At 37.6% G+C, this 21,901-nt stretch overlaps 1 protein-coding gene across 27 annotated transcripts in view; it reads left to right on the top strand.

The window, feature by feature from the left end:
* The window catches only part of svila (supervillin a), a 59,403-nt gene that overhangs the window by 30,705 nt on the left and 6,797 nt on the right, over positions 1–21,901 (top strand). For 9 of the 27 annotated variants that reach the window (XR_006252209.1, XR_006252210.1, XM_043253442.1 and 6 more), the window contains 24 exons: positions 1,242–2,021; positions 2,507–2,674; positions 3,212–3,246; positions 4,103–4,167; positions 4,566–4,702; positions 5,652–5,747; positions 6,722–7,007; positions 7,778–7,873; positions 9,239–9,623; positions 11,414–11,639; positions 12,750–12,882; positions 14,218–14,265; positions 14,972–15,040; positions 15,896–15,946; positions 16,379–16,547; positions 16,646–16,741; positions 16,894–16,980; positions 17,062–17,239; positions 17,378–17,550; positions 18,394–18,549; positions 19,231–19,367; positions 20,798–20,945; positions 21,096–21,241; positions 21,477–21,652. Coding sequence is in view for 25 of the 27 variants with exons in the window: in XM_043253442.1 (XP_043109377.1) it covers positions 1,242–2,021; positions 2,507–2,674; positions 3,212–3,246; positions 4,103–4,167; positions 4,566–4,702; positions 5,652–5,747; positions 6,722–7,007; positions 7,778–7,873; positions 9,239–9,623; positions 11,414–11,639; positions 12,750–12,882; positions 14,218–14,265; positions 14,972–15,040; positions 15,896–15,946; positions 16,379–16,547; positions 16,646–16,741; positions 16,894–16,980; positions 17,062–17,239; positions 17,378–17,550; positions 18,394–18,549; positions 19,231–19,367; positions 20,798–20,945; positions 21,096–21,241; positions 21,477–21,652 (4,041 nt within the window). In the remaining 2 variants the exon portion in view is untranslated. The remainder of the gene's footprint in view (positions 1–1,241; positions 2,022–2,506; positions 2,675–3,211; positions 3,247–4,102; positions 4,168–4,565; positions 4,703–5,651; positions 5,748–6,721; positions 7,008–7,777; positions 7,874–9,238; positions 9,624–11,413; positions 11,640–12,749; positions 12,883–14,217; positions 14,266–14,971; positions 15,041–15,895; positions 15,947–16,378; positions 16,548–16,645; positions 16,742–16,893; positions 16,981–17,061; positions 17,240–17,377; positions 17,551–18,393; positions 18,550–19,230; positions 19,368–20,797; positions 20,946–21,095; positions 21,242–21,476; positions 21,653–21,901) is intronic. The other 18 variants (XM_043253441.1, XM_043253448.1, XM_043253424.1 and 15 more) reach the window with 17 other exon arrangements.

A 21,901-nucleotide genomic window follows, 5' to 3' on the forward strand; every position in this document is an offset into this window, starting at 1 on the left:
AAGAGTGTGTCACTGTAGGAAAGAGAAATATTTAAAAGGGTTATAGGAAGTTTTCACTGGTAGTGCACTGACTGTTAAAGCTTTTGGATGAGAGTCTTTTGCCTCCCCCTGCTGAGAGCTTTGATTCTGCTGACCTAACGTAAAGAACCAGTCATCACAAAATAAGCTAGTTTATCAGCAAACCTTTCTCGCCCAGCGTGTGATAAAATGCTGTGTAGTGTGAAATTAGCTGGCTGTTTAGATGTCCATAGCTATAAATTTATAACATGATATATAAGAGAAACCGCCTTTTATGTATTAAAATGATTTGAGCTTATGCTGCAGTTCAAATAAGCTTATTCAGAGTTCTCAATGCAAAATCTCTTGGTTTTTCAGTGATTTGTCATCTGGAATTTGATTCAAGCTTTAATTTATATGCTACACTGCATACGTCCTCCCATTTGCAAGTAGTTTAAAAAGGATAGTTCACCCAAAAAACATGTTGACCTCATGTTCCAAACCTTAATGAGTTTCTTTCTTATGAAAATAAGAATAAATTCTTTCAAATGTCTTCTTTTGTGTTCTGCATAAGAAAGAAAGTCATGCAGGTTTGCTACGACTTGAGTGATGACAACATTTTTGGGTTAACTTATCCTTTAATGCTTTCATAAATTGGCTTAGTACGGATAACATAAAATTGTATAAAACCTAATCATTTAATTAGTATAAATGGCTCATATGTGAAAATATAGTTGCCTGTAAACAACTATAAATCAATTTGAGATTTCAGGATCTGTGTTATCTTAGTTAGAAAACCCCTGTGGTTTGGTGGACTGACCTTTTATTCATGATGTTTTGACTATAATCACTATTTTGAAATCGTTTCAGTATGTTTCGGTTGTTTCAAATATCACAGTTTTGCTGCTCGATTTTTGTTACAGTAAGCGCAACATTTTTCACATGGTTCTCATTATTCCAACCACTGAAAACATCAACTTTGATGCACGCTATTAGTGCCTCAGTGTTTTATATTTTATTCCAAACCCTGTCAAAGTTGCTGTTTAACCATATTCTAATAAGCACAAACCAAACTGAGTTACTTCTGCTGGTTCTGTGGCTTGGGTTGTTTTGGTTGGATCAGAATTTCTTGCTTCCACTCACTTCCAGGGCCATGAAATGGTTCTATGTTTTTCTTCTTTTGCAGAGTCAGACAATATCTCACTTAAGTCTTGAGTAACCAACCCTTTTCTCTTCTTCTGAAGAATCCGAGTTAGAGAGAGACTGGCCCGTGACGAGCCGTTTCACAGGGGTCAAACAGCAGAAGGACCTGCATTCAACCAGATTCCCCAATCATACCCTCGATATCACCCTCACAGTCGGAATGTCCCTGATTCGGCTCCAGCCAAACAGCGGCTGACCCACCCTGGACTAGAGGAACGCCATGACCTGGGGTGCCAGAGCTACTTCTCCATGGGCAGCGAATCCGGTTCAAGGCATAAACAAGAGATTCAAGAAGTGCTTGAAACAGAGGGAAAAAAGGATGTGAGGACAGTGGGGCTCTTGCGTAGCAGGAAGGCAGTTTTACCTTCTGAAATTCGTCGGAAAGAACGGAGCACTGAAGACCCGTGCCAAGGAAGTACCGACAATGTAGAGGTAAACCCTGCCATCAGTCGGCACTCGAGGGAGGATATTGCAGATGACCCCAGAGTGCGCCGTGGAGGTCAGTCAAGACGGGAAGTTTACACACAGCATGTGTCCCGACTTCAGGCCTCAGAGTCTATGCAAGCAAGAGCTCGAGAGGCCCATAGAAGGGCTAATGTTGGCTGCTACGCCCCAGTCCAGACCTCCAGTGGGAGATGTATGCCAAAACCTCTAGATACTGGAAATGTCCAACAGAATGCCATCCAGAACCCAATCAGAGAGCCTGCCCCTCAGGAGAAAGTGCCTAATGGGGATCACCTATCCCACGATGCAAGGGTTTCAGTTGCTCAACTCCGCCACACCTACCTGGAAAGTGTTGCGAGTCCCCGGAAAGCCGAACTGTAGGTGGTGGTACATTATCATTACGTGTCGACTTACTAACATTATCTAACATTGATGATTAACACGCAGTTAATCAGAATCTCATCTAATGTAACTGCTTGGAGAATGAATTGTTATAAAAGACATTGTGCTCTTACAGAAGAATCGCTCATTCGAAGTTGACCAGCAGATTTTGATGCTTTGTTCTTTCAGCCATGATTCTGCTCGGCTTGTCTAGTGCACACTTTGTCAATAATAATTAACCATTTCTGTCTGTCTTTCTTCTTACCTTGGCTTGGCAGCTTTGTAATTCTAGAGACCATTTTGTGTGCGATTATGCTAGTTGTGCTGACAAAATAGCCACTTTTTACGTTTGTAGGGTTTTCATTAGTTTAACCCACTATGAGGATGCTTAGATTAAATATTTATCAAGCATTCGCATTTTGCCTGTGCACATGCCATTCTTCAATGCTGCCTGGTTTAGTCGTGCTTTGTGACGTAATAGGGCAGAAGAAGTGCCTCCAGATACACATGCACCCTGGAGAAGTGAGAGAGTCAAAGATCGCTCATCTCGTCGCCCTTTGCGGTATATATGTCCCACTGAGAATAGAAAGACATCTGAGAGGTTTAGAACGCAGCCTATCACATCAACTGAGCGTGAACAGTCGGACCGGTAGGCATTTTGAGTAGTTTTATGCACGATATTGTAGAGTTGTCCTGGAGTGCAAATTTTAAAATTACACTTGATCAAACTAAACCCAAACTGGTTCGAAGTGTATTTTTTCATTCACCTTCTTTAACTGCACTGTATTGATTCACAAATTACTTGAAGTTAGCTTTTGGCTCACTAAATAACTTTACTCCTTTAACACAATGTATCATGTTTTTATGTGTAGTGGATTCTAATCCAAAGATTTGGTCAGAGGTTTTTATGAAAGGCTCTTTGTTGCTATTTCTCGTCTATTTCTGTGGCATGTTGCGAAATTTATAATTCTGTCAAACGCTGTGGATTAAGCAGGGCTGATTATGTTGTTTGCACTTTCCCACTAGCTGCTTTGTGTATTTTCCTTATTCTCTTTTTCCTAAATATGCTGCTGCTTTTGTCTGCTTACACTCTTGCAAGTGAGCTGGTTGACTTAATCGTTTTAAAATAATGATTTCATATTTAATTGTAACCCTTTTTTAAGACTTTAACTTTTGTTCTCTTTAGGTCTCATCTAAGCCCTGAGCCACTGAGCCCTGAAGGTAAGTCTTTTTTTTATCATTATTTGTATTATTACTTAAGCTTTAATAAAGCCTTTCTTTCTATTGTGCCATTTTTAAAAGAGAAAGTCACTCTACACGCCTTGTGTATACAAACTGTGCTGGGGTAGGATGACACAAAAAACATTAGCATTAGTTTCATATGCGTGCAGCTCAGTAATACAAACTGATATGCTGGTTCATACAATTATTGAAACAAATACGCCGCTTAATATTTTTGTTTTAAACCATAATACATTTTAGTATTATTACTCTTCTACAAAGAGCAGTATTTATTTGGGAAAATAAATAAGGCTAATGCATCCTTGCTGAGTAAAAAGTACTGAATTAATGCTGACCCTAACATTTTCAACAGCTATAGTTCTTCCTTAAGTAAGATGTGAAATTAAATATACTTGGACATTAAATTACATTTTTGGAAAGCAAATTAACGAAGGGGAATCTGTAGTTTCATTATAAATAACCACATTTGTCTTTTGAAGATTAATAAAAAACTTTATTGGTTTAAAAGCAAACATGAAGGTGAGTAAACAGTTACAGATTTTCATTTTTGGGTGTCCCTTTAAGTTTGAATAAATTATGTCACACTTCATATTGGAACAGATGTTGATATAATACGTTAGATTTGGTAGATGTATTTATTTTTCCTTTCCCTGCTGTTTCATATTTAAGGTTAACCTTTGTAAAGTCAGAGTAGAGAAGCAGAAATTTGCTTGTGTAATCTTTCTACCATGTGTTTAGCATTGTGTTTGTCCTCTGAAAGTCATGGGATTTCATGAAATAGTTCTCATGAAAAGGCTTCTGACTCTTTTCTTCTTCTCTTCCTGCATTTTTCCAGGGGATGAAGAGAAGTTGGATGAGAGAGCAAAGCTGAGTGTTGCCGCAAAGCGCTCTCTTTTCAGGGTAAGTGCTGCTTGAGTGTCTCTGTCTTTTTCTACCTGTTGATGGAAACATGACAGTGATGGGTAACAATGTGGTTTAAGCTTTTGGTTTTCTTGTTTTGGGAACAGAACTGTCTGTCTGTGGTTGTACGTGCTTATCAATTTGACATTCTAAGAATCGTGCAAGAAGGACACACCTCAGTCCATTACACCTCAACTCTCACATTTAAAACTCCAGTAAATACATTAAAAAAACTGTAACAATTAAAAAAAAAAAAAAAAAAAAAAAATCTATCTTGAAGAAACTGGTAAAGACCCTCAAAGTCAAATGCAGCATTTTGGTGTTTTTATTTTTATTTGATCTATTTATGTTGTTAGAAGTTACTATGCGACGCTTTCATAAGCCTTCCTGTTTCTTAGGAGCTCGAAAAGACTTCAGATGGTTCAGTTTTGAAGGCATGGAGCCGTAACGCTGCTGTTGAGCGCAGGCTGAGGAGAGGTCAGGATCGCTCTCGGACTCAGCCTGTCACCTCAGAGGAAGTGGTCATCGCTGCTACGTAAGTTTTATAGTATGTGACGTGTTCATTAATACAACCCGTATTAGGCACAAAAAACCCAGATGTTTACAATTGTTAGCTTCCACATGTACATCAACACACTTATAAGATTAGGCAAGATAAAATATAGTTTAGTGGTGGGTCTGTAACTTTTTTTTAAATTTTTTTTATTAACTATTTTATTATTAACTAGAATTTATATTAACTAATTATTTGATTACAAATACTGTTAAAAACTGTAAAATATTAGTTATTATTCCATGTTCTAAACCAACAGTGTCACGCTATCCTTCAGAAATCATTCCAATATGCTGATTTCATGCTCAAAAGTGTAAATTAAAACAGTTGTGCTTTTTTAATATATCTCTGGAAATCGTGAAACTTTCTTTCTGTATTATTCTTTGATGAATAGAAAATTTGAAATTAATTATAAACTTTTGGAATAATATAAAAGCTTTTACGGTCACTTTTGGTTAATTTAAAATAATATTTGTATAAAATGATATATCTCTGAAGAAAAAAATGTACTCCAAACTCCAAACTGTAGCTTAAACACACATACTGTACAATTATCAGTCAACAAAGGAATCATTCAGAAAGAGCTTTATTGCCAAATGTGTTTGTATATATAAAGAAGTTGTTTTAGAGACAGAAGCTTACGGTACACAGAGACAAAAACAACACGGATAACAAAAGTAAAAATATGTGAATAAAATACACAAATTTGTGCATATGTGTCTATACAAGTAAACAAAAATAGGCTAAAATTGTATGTAAAGGTGTGCTTTATGTAATGCAGTATACAGCATGTACACTGTTTTCTCCTTTAAATTCCATCCTTTCCTTTTCTTTCATGTGGTGTATGTAGCTATGATCTGTTTTCTTCAGTTTCCTTCAGTTTTTTTTTTCCTGTGTCTGTTTCTTTCCTTCTGCTCTGTGTGGTTTAAAGTGTTCCTGGCCATTTGTCACAGTCCGTGACTGTACAAACCTCTGTAGCGCGTGTTCCTAGTCCCACTCTAGTCAGCAGCTCTGTGACCAAATCCAGGTACTCAGGACTCTCATACAGACACTCCCACGAGCGTGCGTGCGTGTAATTCAGGCATGGTCACTCTTATCAACACTAATGTTTGTCACCGAGAGCTTGCATGTTCAGATTTGTCTGTCTTTATTTATTTGGATCACGAGAAAAGCGCTCAGCAGTTGTATTGTGAAATATCATTTTTAAATAATTGCTTACTATTTTCATGTATATTTTAAAATACAGTCTTTGTCACGTGATTCTTCAGAAATAATTTTCATATGCACATTTGGTTTTATTTACAGCTTTGAAAAGTCAAATTACGAAATAGCACCCTCTTGTGGTATTTTCTAGCAAATAGAGTTAGTATTTAGTTTACCTTACTAAAATTAGGAGTGAGCATTTCAAAAGCACACCCACAATTTTATGAATACATGTAAGCTTATCCTCATAATTACTGACTTGTCATATATACACATGTTATTAATGTTCTGTGAGGTCATGAAATGGTTACAGTTACTTGTAAAAGTATGACACATTGCTTCATATCACTTGAGTCATATAATTTTTTTTTGCTTCATTAGCGACATGTTGAGCATATAAACCGCATGACATGTTTATCAGCACATGCTATTATGTCACTATTACTAAATGTTTTATTTGTCCTTGAACATGTTTAACACAGACATTTATTCATTTGTGTGGATAAATGGCCTGCTAAATGAACAACACATCCAAAATGTTTCTTTTAGAATGCTGTATTCATACTGTAACATGAATCACGATTGCTTGTATATTCTACAGTATGCATGCACGTGTGTTTAATCCAGTTTTATGCAAGTAGTTATTTACACAGAATGTTGTGATTCTTTTCTTTTGTATTATCATAATTATGTATGATAAACGCATTAATGCAGCCCAGCCTTACAGGTGATATAATGGAATTAATATGAAACGCACTGAGCGTTGCTGAACAGCCTGGTGTTGGATGTGTCCTACAGTTTGCAGGCATCATCTCAGCAGAGCTGCATGGTGAGGGAGCAGGCCAGAGAGGTTCGGCTGGCTCAGGAGGCAGTGGAGACGGATCGAACCCGCCATGCATCTCCGGGGGAGGATGGTCAAGAGGAGCCAGACCTTTCCACGCTCACTCTGGCAGAGAAGATGGCACTCTTCAACCGCCTGGCACAGCCGTCCAGCCACGGTCCTCGGGCAAGGGGAGAAACTCGGTCACGTAGAAGTAATGCCCGCTACCAGACTCAACCAATCACACTAGGAGAGGTTGAACAAGTATGTAATATCTTTCTTTAACGAACTTATTGACGTATCAGTTTAGCGCATTGCTCATCATGTAATTTAATACATGAATCATGGCTGGTCATTAAATGAAGCACTTATGGGTGTGATCTTTGGGTGTGCACATGCTTTTGGCCATGTAGCGTATATATCAGTTAAATACTGGAGGAGAAGAGAAAAGGCTAAAACAGTGAAGCTATAAAACAAGTCAGAAATCGCAGTTAAAAAGCCGCAAGCTGATCCTGAAATGTCATACTCTGAGTAGGTATTTTTTTGTTTTTAATACATACTTTGCAGCCTTTAAAAATGATGCTCACTATAGTATTAATGTGTGTAGCGTGAATGAAATCGGATGCATTGTATTTGTAATATTATCATTGCGATGACCTACAGCAAAAGTTGCATTGCTTCATGACCATTCATGTTTTGTTTTCCACCTATTTTATGTAACATTTTGCTGTATAAAAAGTGAAAACTAGTCTGTGGGCACATCCCTACAATCATTCGGCAAACTTTCAAAAGCTAATTTGATGTTAACAGTCAACACCCAGACACACAATGCTCTGGAGTCTATTATAACTATACATTAATATTATTGTATTGCATTCTCTTATTTCTGCTCATATTTGCCACACATTGATACATTGATTTAAGTTTGATGTGCGTATGTTAAAGTATTACATCCACAGACATGTAATCAATCTTAGCTGTATTCACAAAGACGCATACGATTGAACATTTAAAGGGGTTTGTCTCTGATGCAGGATGACTCTGATTCTGAGCTGTTTGACGAGGAATCGGAGTTCTCAGAGCTTCTGAGCGATCTGGAACATGTGAGGATACCCGAGTCCTCTAGAACCGTATGATATCTCATAGAAACCAAGGTTTTACTCAGCCTGCAGTAAAACCGTTGACCCTTGTCTTAGAAGCAGTTTTCCTAATGCTTCAGCATATATCTGCTTACGTGCCAGTAGGCTGAATTCAGGCATTTCTTTTAAGCATCTTGTTTAGATGATTGTACAAGCTCAAAGGAGGAGTGATATGCCTCTGATTGTGAATGTAGTTCCAGATTGCTGGTAGATCAAGCACAGGCTTCGCAGTCTTTATTTGCTTTTGGAGAAATGGAGCTGGGAAATGTTAACTCACACAATGTTTCGTCTGTGTCTGTTGTGTTTTATGTATAAACGTCGTTAATTCTGGGTTACTCTGCAAAGAAATTTTCTGTAGTGTAGCCGTGGAAAAGTTGTGGAAAATACCCACTGCAATGTGTCTTGAATCAAGATACAACCATTTCTAATCACTATGGGCTTTCTCACACATGATTTATAATTTAGTTTGGTTCATTTAGACATACAGTATATGAACACGTATAACTTGCTGCTTTTATAAATAATCATTTTAGCATTACCTGAGTCGAGTAAGTGAGTCTTGGCCCAGTTGAGGAGGTTTCTTGCTTTTAAAAAGCAATATGACCCAACAAACCAAACTTTATCATAACATGAAATGTTATTTAAAAAGATAGACATTTTAGCTTCTACCTTTTAAGTAACATTTCCCACATACTGCCCTTTTCTGTTCATTATTGTTCATTTCTGTACGTACTATTTTTAATATTTAAATAGTCTCACTTAATGTATTGTGATCAAACTGTCCTCGAAAGAACGTCAGTTGTGGTTCAGATGTTGTAATTGAAGATGTTCTGTGTTGTTGCCCGTGAAGACTCCCTAATGGACGAGTGGGAGGTTTTGTCTTTTTCTTGAGAAATGTGTCATTGCTGAATGCTTACTTTGTTTGGAAATCAGTGATCTTATTCTGAATGTACACCGCAACTCTGCCTAAAGCCCTGCTGACACAGTAGTGTTAGAATTTAATTGATCGTGTCTGTGACTCAATGTATCTGTTTCTGAGGGCATGATGGGAACAGTCGGGTTCAGTATATAAAGGGCATGGCTTTGAGAATGGGTTTTGTTATTGGCTGATTTGATGCTTGCCTTTCAGATACAGGAAATGCACTAAGTCAGCCGCTGATTAGTCAGCATGATTGACGTGCGTGTGCTGATCGGTTGATGAATGTGCCGTTTCCTGCCAATGCTGACTCACTTTTTGTTCTCATCCCATCCCTCACTCTTTGCTCTAATCTTTCTCTCTCTCGTACTGTTCACTCTCAAACCTTCTATCCTTTCATTTTCAACTCCTCATCCTTCTCTTTTATGGCCCTCTTGTAGCTACAGCCTGCAGGTGGAGCTCGTTTCGCCTCCACTTCCACCTCGGCCCTGAGATCCTCGACCGTTTCCACTGAACATGCTGGTGACATCCACCTGACCATGTCCAATGTATCTGGCCCTGCTTACTATGAGCAGACCCTCTCTCCACCTTACCAACCTCAAACTGTTCATCAGAGCTCGGATGTGTTCCCAGTGGCCCAAGGAGAAAAGCAGTTACTGAACATGGGGAAGAGGAAGCTTCCCTCTCCAGAGAGCATGAAACAGACACCACACGCTCAACCGGCCAGAGACTGGGAGGAGTATAAAGGGCACAACGAGGCTCTGGTGACCCCTAAAGACCCTTCAGAAACAGATGGAGAGCACAAGTTAAAGGCAGCCATATCAGGTATGTAAATATAGGTGATGTGGCAAATCTATCTATCTATCTATATACAAGATGCTGTATGTAAGAACAGTGAACATTTTTACTGATGTCTAATTAGACTCATACAGTGAAACATGTACAAGTTGGTCACGTATACTTTTCATTATTAATGGAAATTGATAAACATAGTTGTTTATTTAGTTATAATTAAATTTTGCCTCACTGTTTGGCTAAGGTCAGGTCAGGCCAATGTTTATTTAATAAATATGCAAAATATATCTGTTATCATTTATAAATAATAAATAATTTAATTAAGGTCACATAACTGCCACATATGAGTTATATGGAATTACTAAATCAGGATTCCCAGGGTTTTATACTGGAAAATCTTATTAAAAAAACAATCTATAAAATGATTAATAATTGTTTATATGAATTTATCTTTGAGGGAAAATATGAAAACTTTGTATTTCTAGGTGCAGTGCTGATTTGTTTACAGTGGTAACCAGGAAAACGCTGTATCTCTGCTGTTCCATAATAACCAAATCATTCATTCATTCATTCATTCATTCATTCATTCTCTGCCAGTAGGAGGCACTTTTGGAGCAGGCAGAAGCATCAGTTTCTGCGCTAACTGCTGTACACAAAACTTTATCAGATAAAACGAAGGCAGCTGCTTTCAATCACTTCCGTTAGTATTTCTCACTTGCTCTTAACAGCGATATGCAATGGCCAGTCAGAGATGTTTAAGTTAGTCAGAAGCCACCCTTTTAAAGCACCACTTTATTCAAATAAATTGAAGGATATATGGCAATATTTATTTTTTCTTTAATATTATTGTCAGCATAAATAATGAAATAATAAATTTTTATTTTCAGATAGGTAAATAATATCATTTAATACTTCCAACATATTTAGTTTTTTGGTGTTAAAATTGGTTCTGAAAACCATTTGTAGTGTGTGTGTGTGTGTGTGTGTGTGTGTATATAAGAGCTCGTATTAAAGGGCTTATTTTTTTAGTTAAGTAATGGCCATAAACTGTATGTTTTTTTTTTTTTAAAGAGGAATATATTACTTTAAATCATTCTCATTGTCTTTCATTTAACCATAATTAAAATAAAAAGTTCAGAAAAACGGTCACTGAAAAAGAGTGGCAACCCTATGAATGCCAATTCCAATTAATTCCCCGGTTTCATTTTTTGCATCTTACCCCAAGGTTCTAATTTGATTTGTTCCATTTTAAAATGAAAAAAGAATTTCCATCTTAAACCTAACTCAAATACAGTGCCCACAACGTGCGCCTTACAGTCTTGCTCTACAGTTCACACAGTCATGTACTGCCTTGTTTTTATCAAGCATGGCTTGTTATGATGGTTTCCTGCAGTGTCTGCTGCCCATGTGTTCTGCGCTGATATCAGTGTGACTTTACAAAAAGATAGACGGTTAGGATATGATGTGCGTCTGTTCTGTAGATGTTTCCTGTTTGGTTTCTGTCATTCAGGCTGCTGGGTTTAAATCTTCCCAATTTAAAAAGACAGAAAGATGTCTGTCTAAGCCACATGGTTGCAGCTTGAGCAACAAAGCTTCCTTTTATGCTTAGAAACTGACACTCATTTCCTGTGTTACATATTCATCGGTTTTTACTATGTCTGTTCACACGCTCAAGCGAGCATCAACTCTTTACAGGACTGAGGGTTTGAGAGAGTTTGGCCGTGTTTGTATGTGTCTGTGCTGGCTCCGCCTGTCAGTGAGCTGTTATTGATTGTATCACTGGGGCTGCTCTAACCCTTTCCTGTGTCTGTCTCTAACAGACCTTCCTGTGCACACAGCCGCAGTACGTGCAGCAGCAGCAGCTGTATCGCAGGGCTCATCCTCTTTACGGAGCGGCTCGCTCGCACTGCACGCGCACGCGGAGTCCGCCGGACACCTCTCGGAGGACAGCAGGAGAGAAGACGAGCAGGAGACTGACTTTAAAACGGAGGACGGAGACAAGCTCTCAAACATCATGTCTGCCAGACAGATGTCCATCAAAGACAGGTGAGTGTCTGAAAGCGTAAAATAACCAATGTCGATGAGGTTTATATGTGGAGATATGAAAGGAAGTCAGCAGGATGTTGTATGTTAGTGTTTTTTTGTTTTTTTGTTTTGCATGGGTGATGTATACTTATAGATGCATATTGAAAACCGATATCTGCGTAAAGCAGGACACTTCTGCCTCAGACATTTCTCTGTGTGTGTTCCACTTTGACTATTTGGGGAAAGTGGGTTGCACTTGCACCGTGTCTTTTGAATATATGTCAGTTCGATAATTCTATTTAGAATGAGAGCTGAGAGAAAAATGGAAAAACATCAGATGCTCCCAAGTCCTTATACAACATTTTTAACTATAAACTAGGTCATTGTCTATAGTAATGATGCTGTGGTTAACGTTGTCGTGCCATCTGACCACCTCTGTGTTGTGGTCTGACTGCAAGCACTCAGATGTGGACAGATATTAGGAAAACGACAACAAAAAAAAAAACTTCCTGAGTCTAGCGCATTTCAGTTCCGTGAAAAACTACATCGCGTATTACTCTCATTGTGTATAGATTGGATTGTTTAGTTTTGTTAGAGCTGTACTGCTGTGTCCTGTTTGAGATCAAAGTATTGTGTAACTGATGGGCATCTGTCTGTTGCCATAGATAGCAAGCTGACGCAAACTGGTCAAATTGATTAATGACATAATTAAAACCCGCTCATCTGCATATATACATGCACTTGAAAAGAGTTCAGTGCATGTCGAAGAGCATGGAAAATAGCAAGTTTTGTTTTTTTCCACGGAGATGAAGTTCTGTTTGTCATGCTTACATAAATAGACATTTGGACGTTGTCAAAAATTCTAAACTTAATCTGATAATGTAGCTCCTTTGACATGGATTTGGCTCTGCTCGAGGAATCTTTCTGTTTGGTCATGGCTTTTGTTAGCTGCTTCACTAGCTGGTGCTTGTCATCTATTAAACGTTTTTGTCAATAAAAGCCTACACTTATGAATTTGTAAATGCATCTACAGAATTAATTTCTAGCATTTTGAAATCGTAAATTAGAATTTTAGATCATTAAATCGTTCAAAGATTTTGATGACACCGTGATCCGATGTGTCTCTCGCAGGCTGGCTCTGTTGAAGAAGAGTGGGGAGGAAGACTGGAGGAACAGGATAAATAAAAAACAGGATGTGGTGAAGGTTGCTGTGTCTGAAAGACACGCCCAGCTATGGGAAGTGGAGCAAAGCTTCAAGAAGAAGGTAACCTCTGAACCTTGAACTGTTTTAGCTTACCGTAAAGGTCATAGGTCATGGTGTGTGTGGTGTAATTTCATATACGGTATGTATTCAACAGCTGTTGCGTTAGATCGATGAATATATATTGTAACATCTTGTATTATCAGCTGTGCTTGATGCAGAGCAAATAACATGCAACTCGTTAATTTCGTGGGCTTTCTTTTTAGTAATTTAGTTTGCATTTGTTGCATAGTCCAGCATTATAAGTTTTGAACTTTGGCCTTTTTAGAAACTCTAAACAGAGAAGGGTTTGTGCTGTTTGTTGTTTTGTTTTCCTGTATCTTTTTCGTTTATTCTGCCCTTTCTGTTTGCATGGCTTTGTGGTGCGCATGGGTCATTTTTCAATTTGTTTTTAAAATGTTATTTTATTTACTTCTCAATAGAGAAACTCTAATCTGCATAGCAGACTGAAATAGCTATTAATTTTCTTTTAATTAGTGTTGTCTGATTGTTAATGATGTTTAGAAATTAAATTAGAGGTTTTACTAATGCACTCTTAATTTATTGTGACTGAAATTTTATTAGGGCTGGTAGAGATCACATGGTCATCATGAATGTGAATCATTTTTAAAATAAAGGCTTCTGGATTATTTGTATTTTTGATAGCATGTGTTCATAACCTGCATAATCTGTCTTTCTGCTAGTCCACTACTTTACTGCATGTTTCTTTTTTTTTTTATTATTATAATAAAACGTATTCCAAAACTTTGCATGCTTGATACTAATTCTCTACAACTGTGAAGGATGTGGTGAGCTTTCACATCCCTTTCTCTGTTTGGATTTATTCTGTAGGCTCTTTCAGTTGATTCACTGCAGGGTTTTAATGTCTGCAGGTTGTATAAAATGTATAATGTGATTTGCTTATAACATCATTTATCACATTCGGCGTAGGAAATTAGCTATCATTAGAGCCAATAGTCCTGCTGAAGATGTGGCAGATCAGATTTAACAATCACAATTTATTTACCTATCTTCTTTCATCAGCATGAAATATATATTTTTTTCCTTTTTAATTTAGTTTCACTCAAATGCACATGTAAATAAGGGGCAACAATGTAGTTGTACTTGTAGACCAGTATATGTTTACACAGTGTTTCATGCTGAACTAACTTAACTTCTAATATGAGTAGCATTTTAATGAGAATCACAATTACTCTATTTTTAGAATTAATGCAGGTAGCATCTTCAGGTTGCAAAATGAACATATTCTTCAGAGTAACCAGATTATAAGTTAAGTTCAGTATCCAAGCATTTAGTAGGGGATCATTGCTCCCCTGTTCATTTTACGCCTTTTTCTAGGATGATGGGATGATGATAGATGACTTTGCCGTGTCTGATCAACTTTGGGTAAGGCTGTTAGCCGTTATAGGCTTAGCACGGGTATTGCCAAGTGTACAAGGGTTGTGGTTTTGTTTTTGTGTTTGTAATCACGGTGACGTCAGTGTGCTGTCGTGGTGTCTCGGATCTTGTAGTCATCTCAGGATTACCCAGTTGCTTGTGGTGGTGATTTTATTTGCTTGCTCCTCTCGCATTGCTCCCATGCTGACGGTATGAGTTCTGCAACTGTCAAAATAAATTTTTCTCTTAGCCTATATTTTAACAGCCATTGTGGTGGCTTTGTCATTTTACCCAATTCACTGTTACAGTGTGGTGGTATGAGTTGCCTTGTTCAACCACTCTTATAGATAAGAGTCATAAATTTGCCTATATAATACTAATAATCAATTAATGGACCTGTGATTTTTCTGATTTAATCACAGGACTGTATCTGCCATTATTTCATTTGCATTCCAGCACTTTCTATTGAAACTCTAATAGCAACATTAGATTGAGGGTGGTTGTACAAGGATGGTGATTGTGTGTGCCTTTTCTAGCATCGTAGCAAATTACTTAGTCTTGTTTAGAGTTCATGAGGCTATTTAGACGTGACATTTTGTGTAAGACCAGTGTCACCTGCCTGCTGTCTGTCCCTGGACTTCCTTTTCGTTCCCTCTTGTTTTGTCATATATCTCTCCATCTTTTGTCTTGCTTCCCCTCTCTGTCCTGTCTGTAGGATCCTGTCTTTTCCTCCTCCTTTTCGTGTGCCTCTGAACCACTGGATCAAATAGCAATCCTCCCCAAGGTGAGCAAAACCAAAGTAAACTACCCTCCTCATTCAACCCTATGATACTGACGACCGCCCTCTCTTGACCACTAATATTTATCTTTTTTTTTTTACTCCATTTTTACTTTCTACTTCCATACTAAATCCTTTTACATTTTTGGTGAAAAATACACCATGATGAGAAGTCCACCATACAAAACAGAGGGACAGTGTTTCAGGGATGGCATTTCATTGCCTGTATATTTTACCTGTGTTATACTTACCTGTAAAAATTGTGCGCATACACGGTAACAAAACTAAAAGAAGAAATGTAATTATTAAATAAGCAACATCCTGCTTTTAGGAATATCCTTTTCCATAATTTGATTTAAAAGAGTGCACATACTATTTTTTGTTCTTACAGTAAACAAGTGTAACTAAATTTCACTAAATATTTTTCATTCTGTACAGTGTAACAATGCACAACATTATGTACAAGCATGTCTCAACGTCTAATCAATTACATTCTTGTATTTTTTTTTGGATAAAATCGATCACTCTATTCTTGTATTCTTGTATGTTTCTTGTCTTCTAAGCAACTCTTAAACTCTTGATCTTTAAATAACTGTGTATTTTTAAATATACAATTTATATACTTCCCAGCATGCTTAAACCTTAAGGCCTGTATATTAAAACCTTTCTACCATCTTCATTATCTTGACCAACTGATAGGATGACAGATCAGCGGTGAAGTGAAGAATCACCTTCCTATGTCTATTAATAGGACCCTCTTTAGTCTAGCATGCATCCTCTCACCTTTTATCCTTACTTTCCATTCTTTTTTCCATCCCTCTTTCTTCCCATCTGTCTTCCTGCTCTTCCCTCGGTGTGAAGGCTACCCCCCTGCCCGTGCAGGTGGATGAGCGTCACCCCTGGAGACGGAAGGTGCCTCTCACCCCCAAACACACATCCACTATTCCTCCATAACACAACAATAAGACTTGTTGTAATGTATGTAAACGTATGTATGTGTTTGTGGTGTTGTATTTGGTGTCCTTTTTTCGAGCCGACAACTAGCTAGTTTGACTACACCATATAAATATATATGTATATATTTTAGATGCTTTCGATTTGGATTAGGAAAATGGCGGCTTAGCGTGTATAGTGAAAGTTGTTTGCACAATTTTGAGGTTTTTTGAAGTCTTTTTTTGAGATGTGGTGTTTCTCTCACTACTTTTGCCATCATAATGTTTATCAGCAAAGCATCACTTTTAGATTAAAATGACTAAAAATATATTTAGATTAAAATGTGGGAACGTGTTTCAGCCTGACATTGATGAAAATACTTAATTTTTTTTTTCTCGTTTGTTGTCTCAGAAGATGGGAAATGAGGCGGTGGAGAGTCAGCAGATTGAGAGAATCGAGATGTCTATTCAGGAACGCAAGCAGCTCATCAACGCACAAGAGGATGCCTGGAAGGTCAAAGGTTACAGAGCATCCAATGACTCCACTCAGTTTACAGTGGCTGGACGTATGGTTAAAAAAGGTCAGTGAAAAGCAGTGACACAAATTTGTGTACAAGGTGGACATATAGTTTTGCTTTGTATCAGTGTGAAACTTTCTCCTCTGTCTTCTCTCTCCCAGGTCTGGCAGCCCCCTCTGTTCTCACAAATCCAGTGCTGTCCCCCCTGTCCTCTAAAAACAAGAATTCCTCCCATACCATCTCAAAGCCACATGAAGGTGAGAAACCATACTCTGGTCATATGCATGTCCAGCTTGTATCATTTCCTGGTCCCTCTATCATTTTTTCCAATTTTATTTTCTGTTCTCTTTTTACTATGTCTGATATATATAAAAATATATACAAATTACTGCTGTATTTTCTTAAGCAGAGATAGAAGTCAAACAGGACATGAGGGTGGAGTCAGACAAGAAGCTGGAAAAGTTGGAGTCATTTTTGGGTCGGCTCAATAGTAAGGGTAAGTGTGATATGAAAAGTTACATTTTCTCCTATATCAACTTTAGCCAGTTTATTCTTAATCTTTTTATACATTTCTTAGTTTCAGGACTTCAGGAGTCCACGATTGCAGTCACAGAGAAGTCTGTTAAAGAGGTCATGACTGTGGATGATGAGATATTCAATAAGTTTTATAGACACACAGAGGATATGGCCAAGATCAGTAGCAGGGTGGAAATCAATGATGATTTTGATGCTATTTTTGGAGTGCAGTTGCCCAGGTAAAGCCAAAAGAAATATTGCTAGCAATTGTGATGCTTTGAGTGGATGTCGATGTAGTCACTGGTAAAAACTGCTATATTTTGTTTTAGAATAGTTATTTATTTACAGCTGGACAAATTTTTTATTTATTTTTTTAGGTTGACCTCAGACATGGTGCAGCACAAACGTGCAGTACGGCCAACCAGAAATGTTCAGTCATCCAAAAACCCCCTGAAAATGCTGGCTGTTCGGGAGGACATTAGACACGAGTACACAGAACAGAGACTGAATATCGGCCTTCTGGAGAGCAAGAGGATGAAACAGGAAAAGAGTGAGTGATTGAAGAAGGGTGTAGAATTGGACTGCTCAGTTTATGAACCAGTTTGTTTTAAATATGTACATTTATATAAGCAATATCACACAAGTAGATGTAAGCTATGGCTGTATATTGGCACGGCTGTGATTTGGCTGTGGGTAATTACAGTGTGGTGATATACAGCCACATCTCACGTCTATGAGTGTGATTATTGCATAACTGTTTGATGGCATGAGTGTGTAAATACATTGGAGTGTCTTTTTAAAATCCCTTTTTGTGCAGATCTACAGATTCAAATGTAAAGTTCAAGCCTCTGATACTATTTCCAAAACATCGCTTTAGAACTAGAAACGAAAGAACGTTGAGTTGATTCATTAAAAGCTTATTGTATTACTGTAATAAAAGTGGTTCTTTGTGTATAGTAGAGCTTTATAGATATTTACAGTTAGCATGTATGCTTGTACCGTTCTTTCATCACATACTGTTCTTTTCAATCAGGGTGATTTCTTAAGTGCAGCTTGGTTCATTTATTGGCTGCATACAAGCTTTTTGCAAGAAGAAAACAACTTTTTTGTTCAAAACTGTGCAAAACTTTTTGTATTTTTCAATTTAAAAGTCTCTTGTCGCCATCTAAATGCGGAACAGTGTGATCTCTTGCCGCCATCACTAACACTAAAAGATCTGCACAAGGGTTTAGGTGATTCAGTTGAATCTCTTGCCACCAAACATACACAAACCGTTCCAAATGTGTGAGGATAGTGTAGATCAATACTTCGAAATGCTTCGAGTTAATCGCTTTTTAAAAAAGTGAGTTCATGCCTGTGCTGTCTGTCTCTGTTCTTTTCCCCTCTCTCTTAGTGAATAAGAACAGCGGTTTCTCTGAGGTTGCTCTTGCCGGATTGGCAAGTAAGGAAAACTTCAGCAGTGTGAGTCTGCGAAGTGTGAATGCATCTGAGCAGAGTTCCAACAACAGTGCCATGCCCTATAAAAAACTCATGCTCATTCAGGTCAAAGGTGAGTGACAATAACAACGGCTGTTTGCGATGCGCAAAATTTCAGCTCAGTGCCAGGGTAGAGGGCTCTGCTGATCAACATCATCCGTTCTGACCTTGTTTGGGCACAGCTTTCTTCACAATAGTGTTTCATATAAAGATTAATGGTCTCTGATTAGCAGCTAGCCATATAGAGTATGCTGTATCTGTGTGTTTCTGTAGAGACCGCACTTATTTGGCAGTGAGACAGCCATGAAGGATGCTGTTTACTTAAATGTAGAAGGGAGAAGCCGTCTTGCATGAGCTCTATTGCTTTTGTTATTGGGACGGCTGTTGTAGGATGTAGAAGGGATTTGTATACCAATTCCTCATAAGGCATCCCTCTCAACCTAAACTTACGAGCATGTTCCCAAAACAACATTCTATCGTTAATAATAACAGAGAAAGAAACCAGATAGGCTTAATGAAGAGAGCAACACTAGCAATTCCACTAAGGTTTAAGCTGATTTTAGCTGTTTGTGTTTATTTATAAATGTAAAATATAACATTTCGTTGTAATGTATTTTATTAGATCATAGTCATCTTTTGAGTTCATAATTAAACCAAGATACAGTCAAAACAAATGTGTTTGTACCTGACACAAGGCGCTTGAGCATGTCACTCGCATTGATAGTGTCCCAATTTTTCTGTGCATTTTAAACAGGACGACGCCATGTCCAGACCAGACTGGTTGAGCCCAGAGCTTCCTCTTTGAACAGTGGTGACTGCTTCCTTTTGATCACACCTCATTATTGCTTCATCTGGATTGGAGAGTTTGCAAATGTTATTGAGAAGGCCAAAGTGAGTGTTTTTCAGTGTACCAACAAATGCACATCACGCTGTCGTGCTTTAGCATTGTTTAAATATTTATCTAATAGCAGTGTTGTTATTGTTAATTAAAACCTAATAATAAAATTGCAGCATAAAATAAAAACAAATATATACTGTATATGTATATTAAATTAAAATTCTTAAACTTAATTTATTTCAGTTAGTCAAGTTGTTAATGTAACAGTTACATTTTTTAATTAATAAAATGACAAACCAATTAAAATTTACATTTACAATTAAATATAATTCTGAATTTTAATAAAACCCTGTAATAGTATAAAAATTATACTTAACACTGGCTGTTTAGTGCAAGATGTCAATATATGTCAACCATATTTAAAATGTTCTTTTGGTTCTAAGGATTTTGTTAAAGGTAAATCTGTCATATCCTGTAGTCAGCTCAGTACTCTGTTTTTGATTCTATTCATATGTTGGTAAGTCCCCCACGTGCAGGAAGTAAACAGAATTAACCACAAAGGAAATGTCATATTGTTGTACAGGAAGCAGGAGGTGAATTGTAAAAGCTCTTATGTGTCTCTTACAACTTTCTATTATTGTTCCATCCAGACTGCAGGTCATTGAACTCTTGAGTATGACCTACATCTCACCAGTGATGAAATGGTCATTGTCCTAAACTGATGGAAAGGTTTTGTTAAGGAGTTCAATAGCATAGATTTGAAATCCTATTATAACTGTTATTGTAAATGTTAATACACATTCTATGGTAAACTACAGGCTTGTTAAATAGTACACTATGTCCTGGGTTCACAAACGGTGCTTAGTTTTAGCCAGGACTAGGCCTTGGTTAAATTAAGATATTTAAGCAAAATGCATTTTAAAGGTTTCATGGCATGAACATTTCACTTTATGAGGCTTTTTAACATTAACATGAGTTCCCCTAGCCTGCATATGGTCCCCCAGTGACGAGAAATGGCGACAGCTCTGGGTGTCCTGCTTTGCCTTCTGAGCTTTCATTTTCTTAATCTGGAATCTAGACATATATTTGTTTCAAAAACCAATTGATCTGCATCAGAAGACATGTGATAACCCCCCAATGGTGTATAGATTAGTTTTACGTTGCAGTACTTGCTGATAAATTCAATTTACGTAGCTTAAAAAAATGTCCACTATCCACCAGCATTAACAAGCTTGGAAGAGCCAGGATACATTTTTTTAAAAACCTTGACTGTGTTTATCTGAAAGTAGAAAGTCATATACACCTTCGCAGTAAGTAAAATATGGGGTAATTTTCATTTTTGGGTGAACTATTTCTTTGCACCCAGATAATTGCTTCTTGCAGCTATAAATATATATCTATTTAGAATAATTAAGTTACCATGTTTGTGTTTCTGTACATGAACTCTGTATGACATTACATTACATTACATTATATTATGCAGGCTGCAGAGTTAGCAACGTTCGTTCAGACCAAGCATGACCTGGGATGCAGAGCCTCGTATGTGCAGACCATTGAGGAAGGTGCCAACACTCACACTCATGCTGCCAAAGAGTTTTGGAAGATTCTTGGCGGCCAAGCCAGTTATCAAAGTAAGCCAATCTGTAATTCCTTCTGCTGAAGGAAAAGCGTTTTAACATCTGTTTTTTGTGCACAAGCATAATATGCTGACGTTAGAACAGTTTACTTTTCTTATTTTATTTGTCACAGCCCCTGTTAATATAGCCTTTTCTACCCTACAGCCGCTGGAACTCCAGAAGAAGATGAGTTTTATGAGAGTGCTGTTGTAGAAACCAACTGTATCTACAGACTCATGGAGGATAAACTTGTTCCTGAAGACGACTACTGGGGACGGGTTCCTCGCTGCTCCATGCTTAACCCTAAAGAAGTACTTGAAAATATTACATATTTAACATTAGGGATGGTTTGATTAAAATAAAATTTGTTATTTAATCTTTAAACTAGTAATATATTGTTTATGTTATAAGCTACAGTCTACAAGTTGAAAAAATGGATTACTTACTTTGGTGTTTATGGTACTCTGACATTGTCTCTAAATCTGTAAACACTCTATATTATATAATATATTTTAAACCAACTTTTTATTCTTGTTTGACATCTAGGTGCTGGTGTTTGATTTTGGTAGCGAGGTCTATGTATGGCATGGTAAGGAGGTGACGCTGACGCAGAGAAAAGTGGCATTTCAGCTGGCAAAGCACTTGTGGAATGGCACCTTTGACTACACCAACTGTGATATTAATCCTCTGGACCCTGGAGAGTGCAATGCACTTATACCCAGGTACAAAATGGAGTATGTTTGGCTGTGCTGATGCGCGCTGTTCCCTCATACATCAAGTTTTGGCACTTCTGACCTTTTAAAGCTCATTCACACAGGCCTTTCAGGTCAAAATTGTGCTGCTGTTGCTTAACGTACTACACTTGTCAAAACAGTAGCTTAGTATTTTAGTGTTTATAAACTGCCAGCAGAAATTGAGACCTGATTAATTTCTCCTAAAATAAATAAGTGCTGTGTTCTCATCTGATGCTT

Source organism: Puntigrus tetrazona, chromosome 12 (assembly GCF_018831695.1).
Source record: "Puntigrus tetrazona isolate hp1 chromosome 12, ASM1883169v1, whole genome shotgun sequence".
NCBI classification, from domain to species: Eukaryota; Metazoa; Chordata; class Actinopteri; order Cypriniformes; family Cyprinidae; genus Puntigrus; species Puntigrus tetrazona.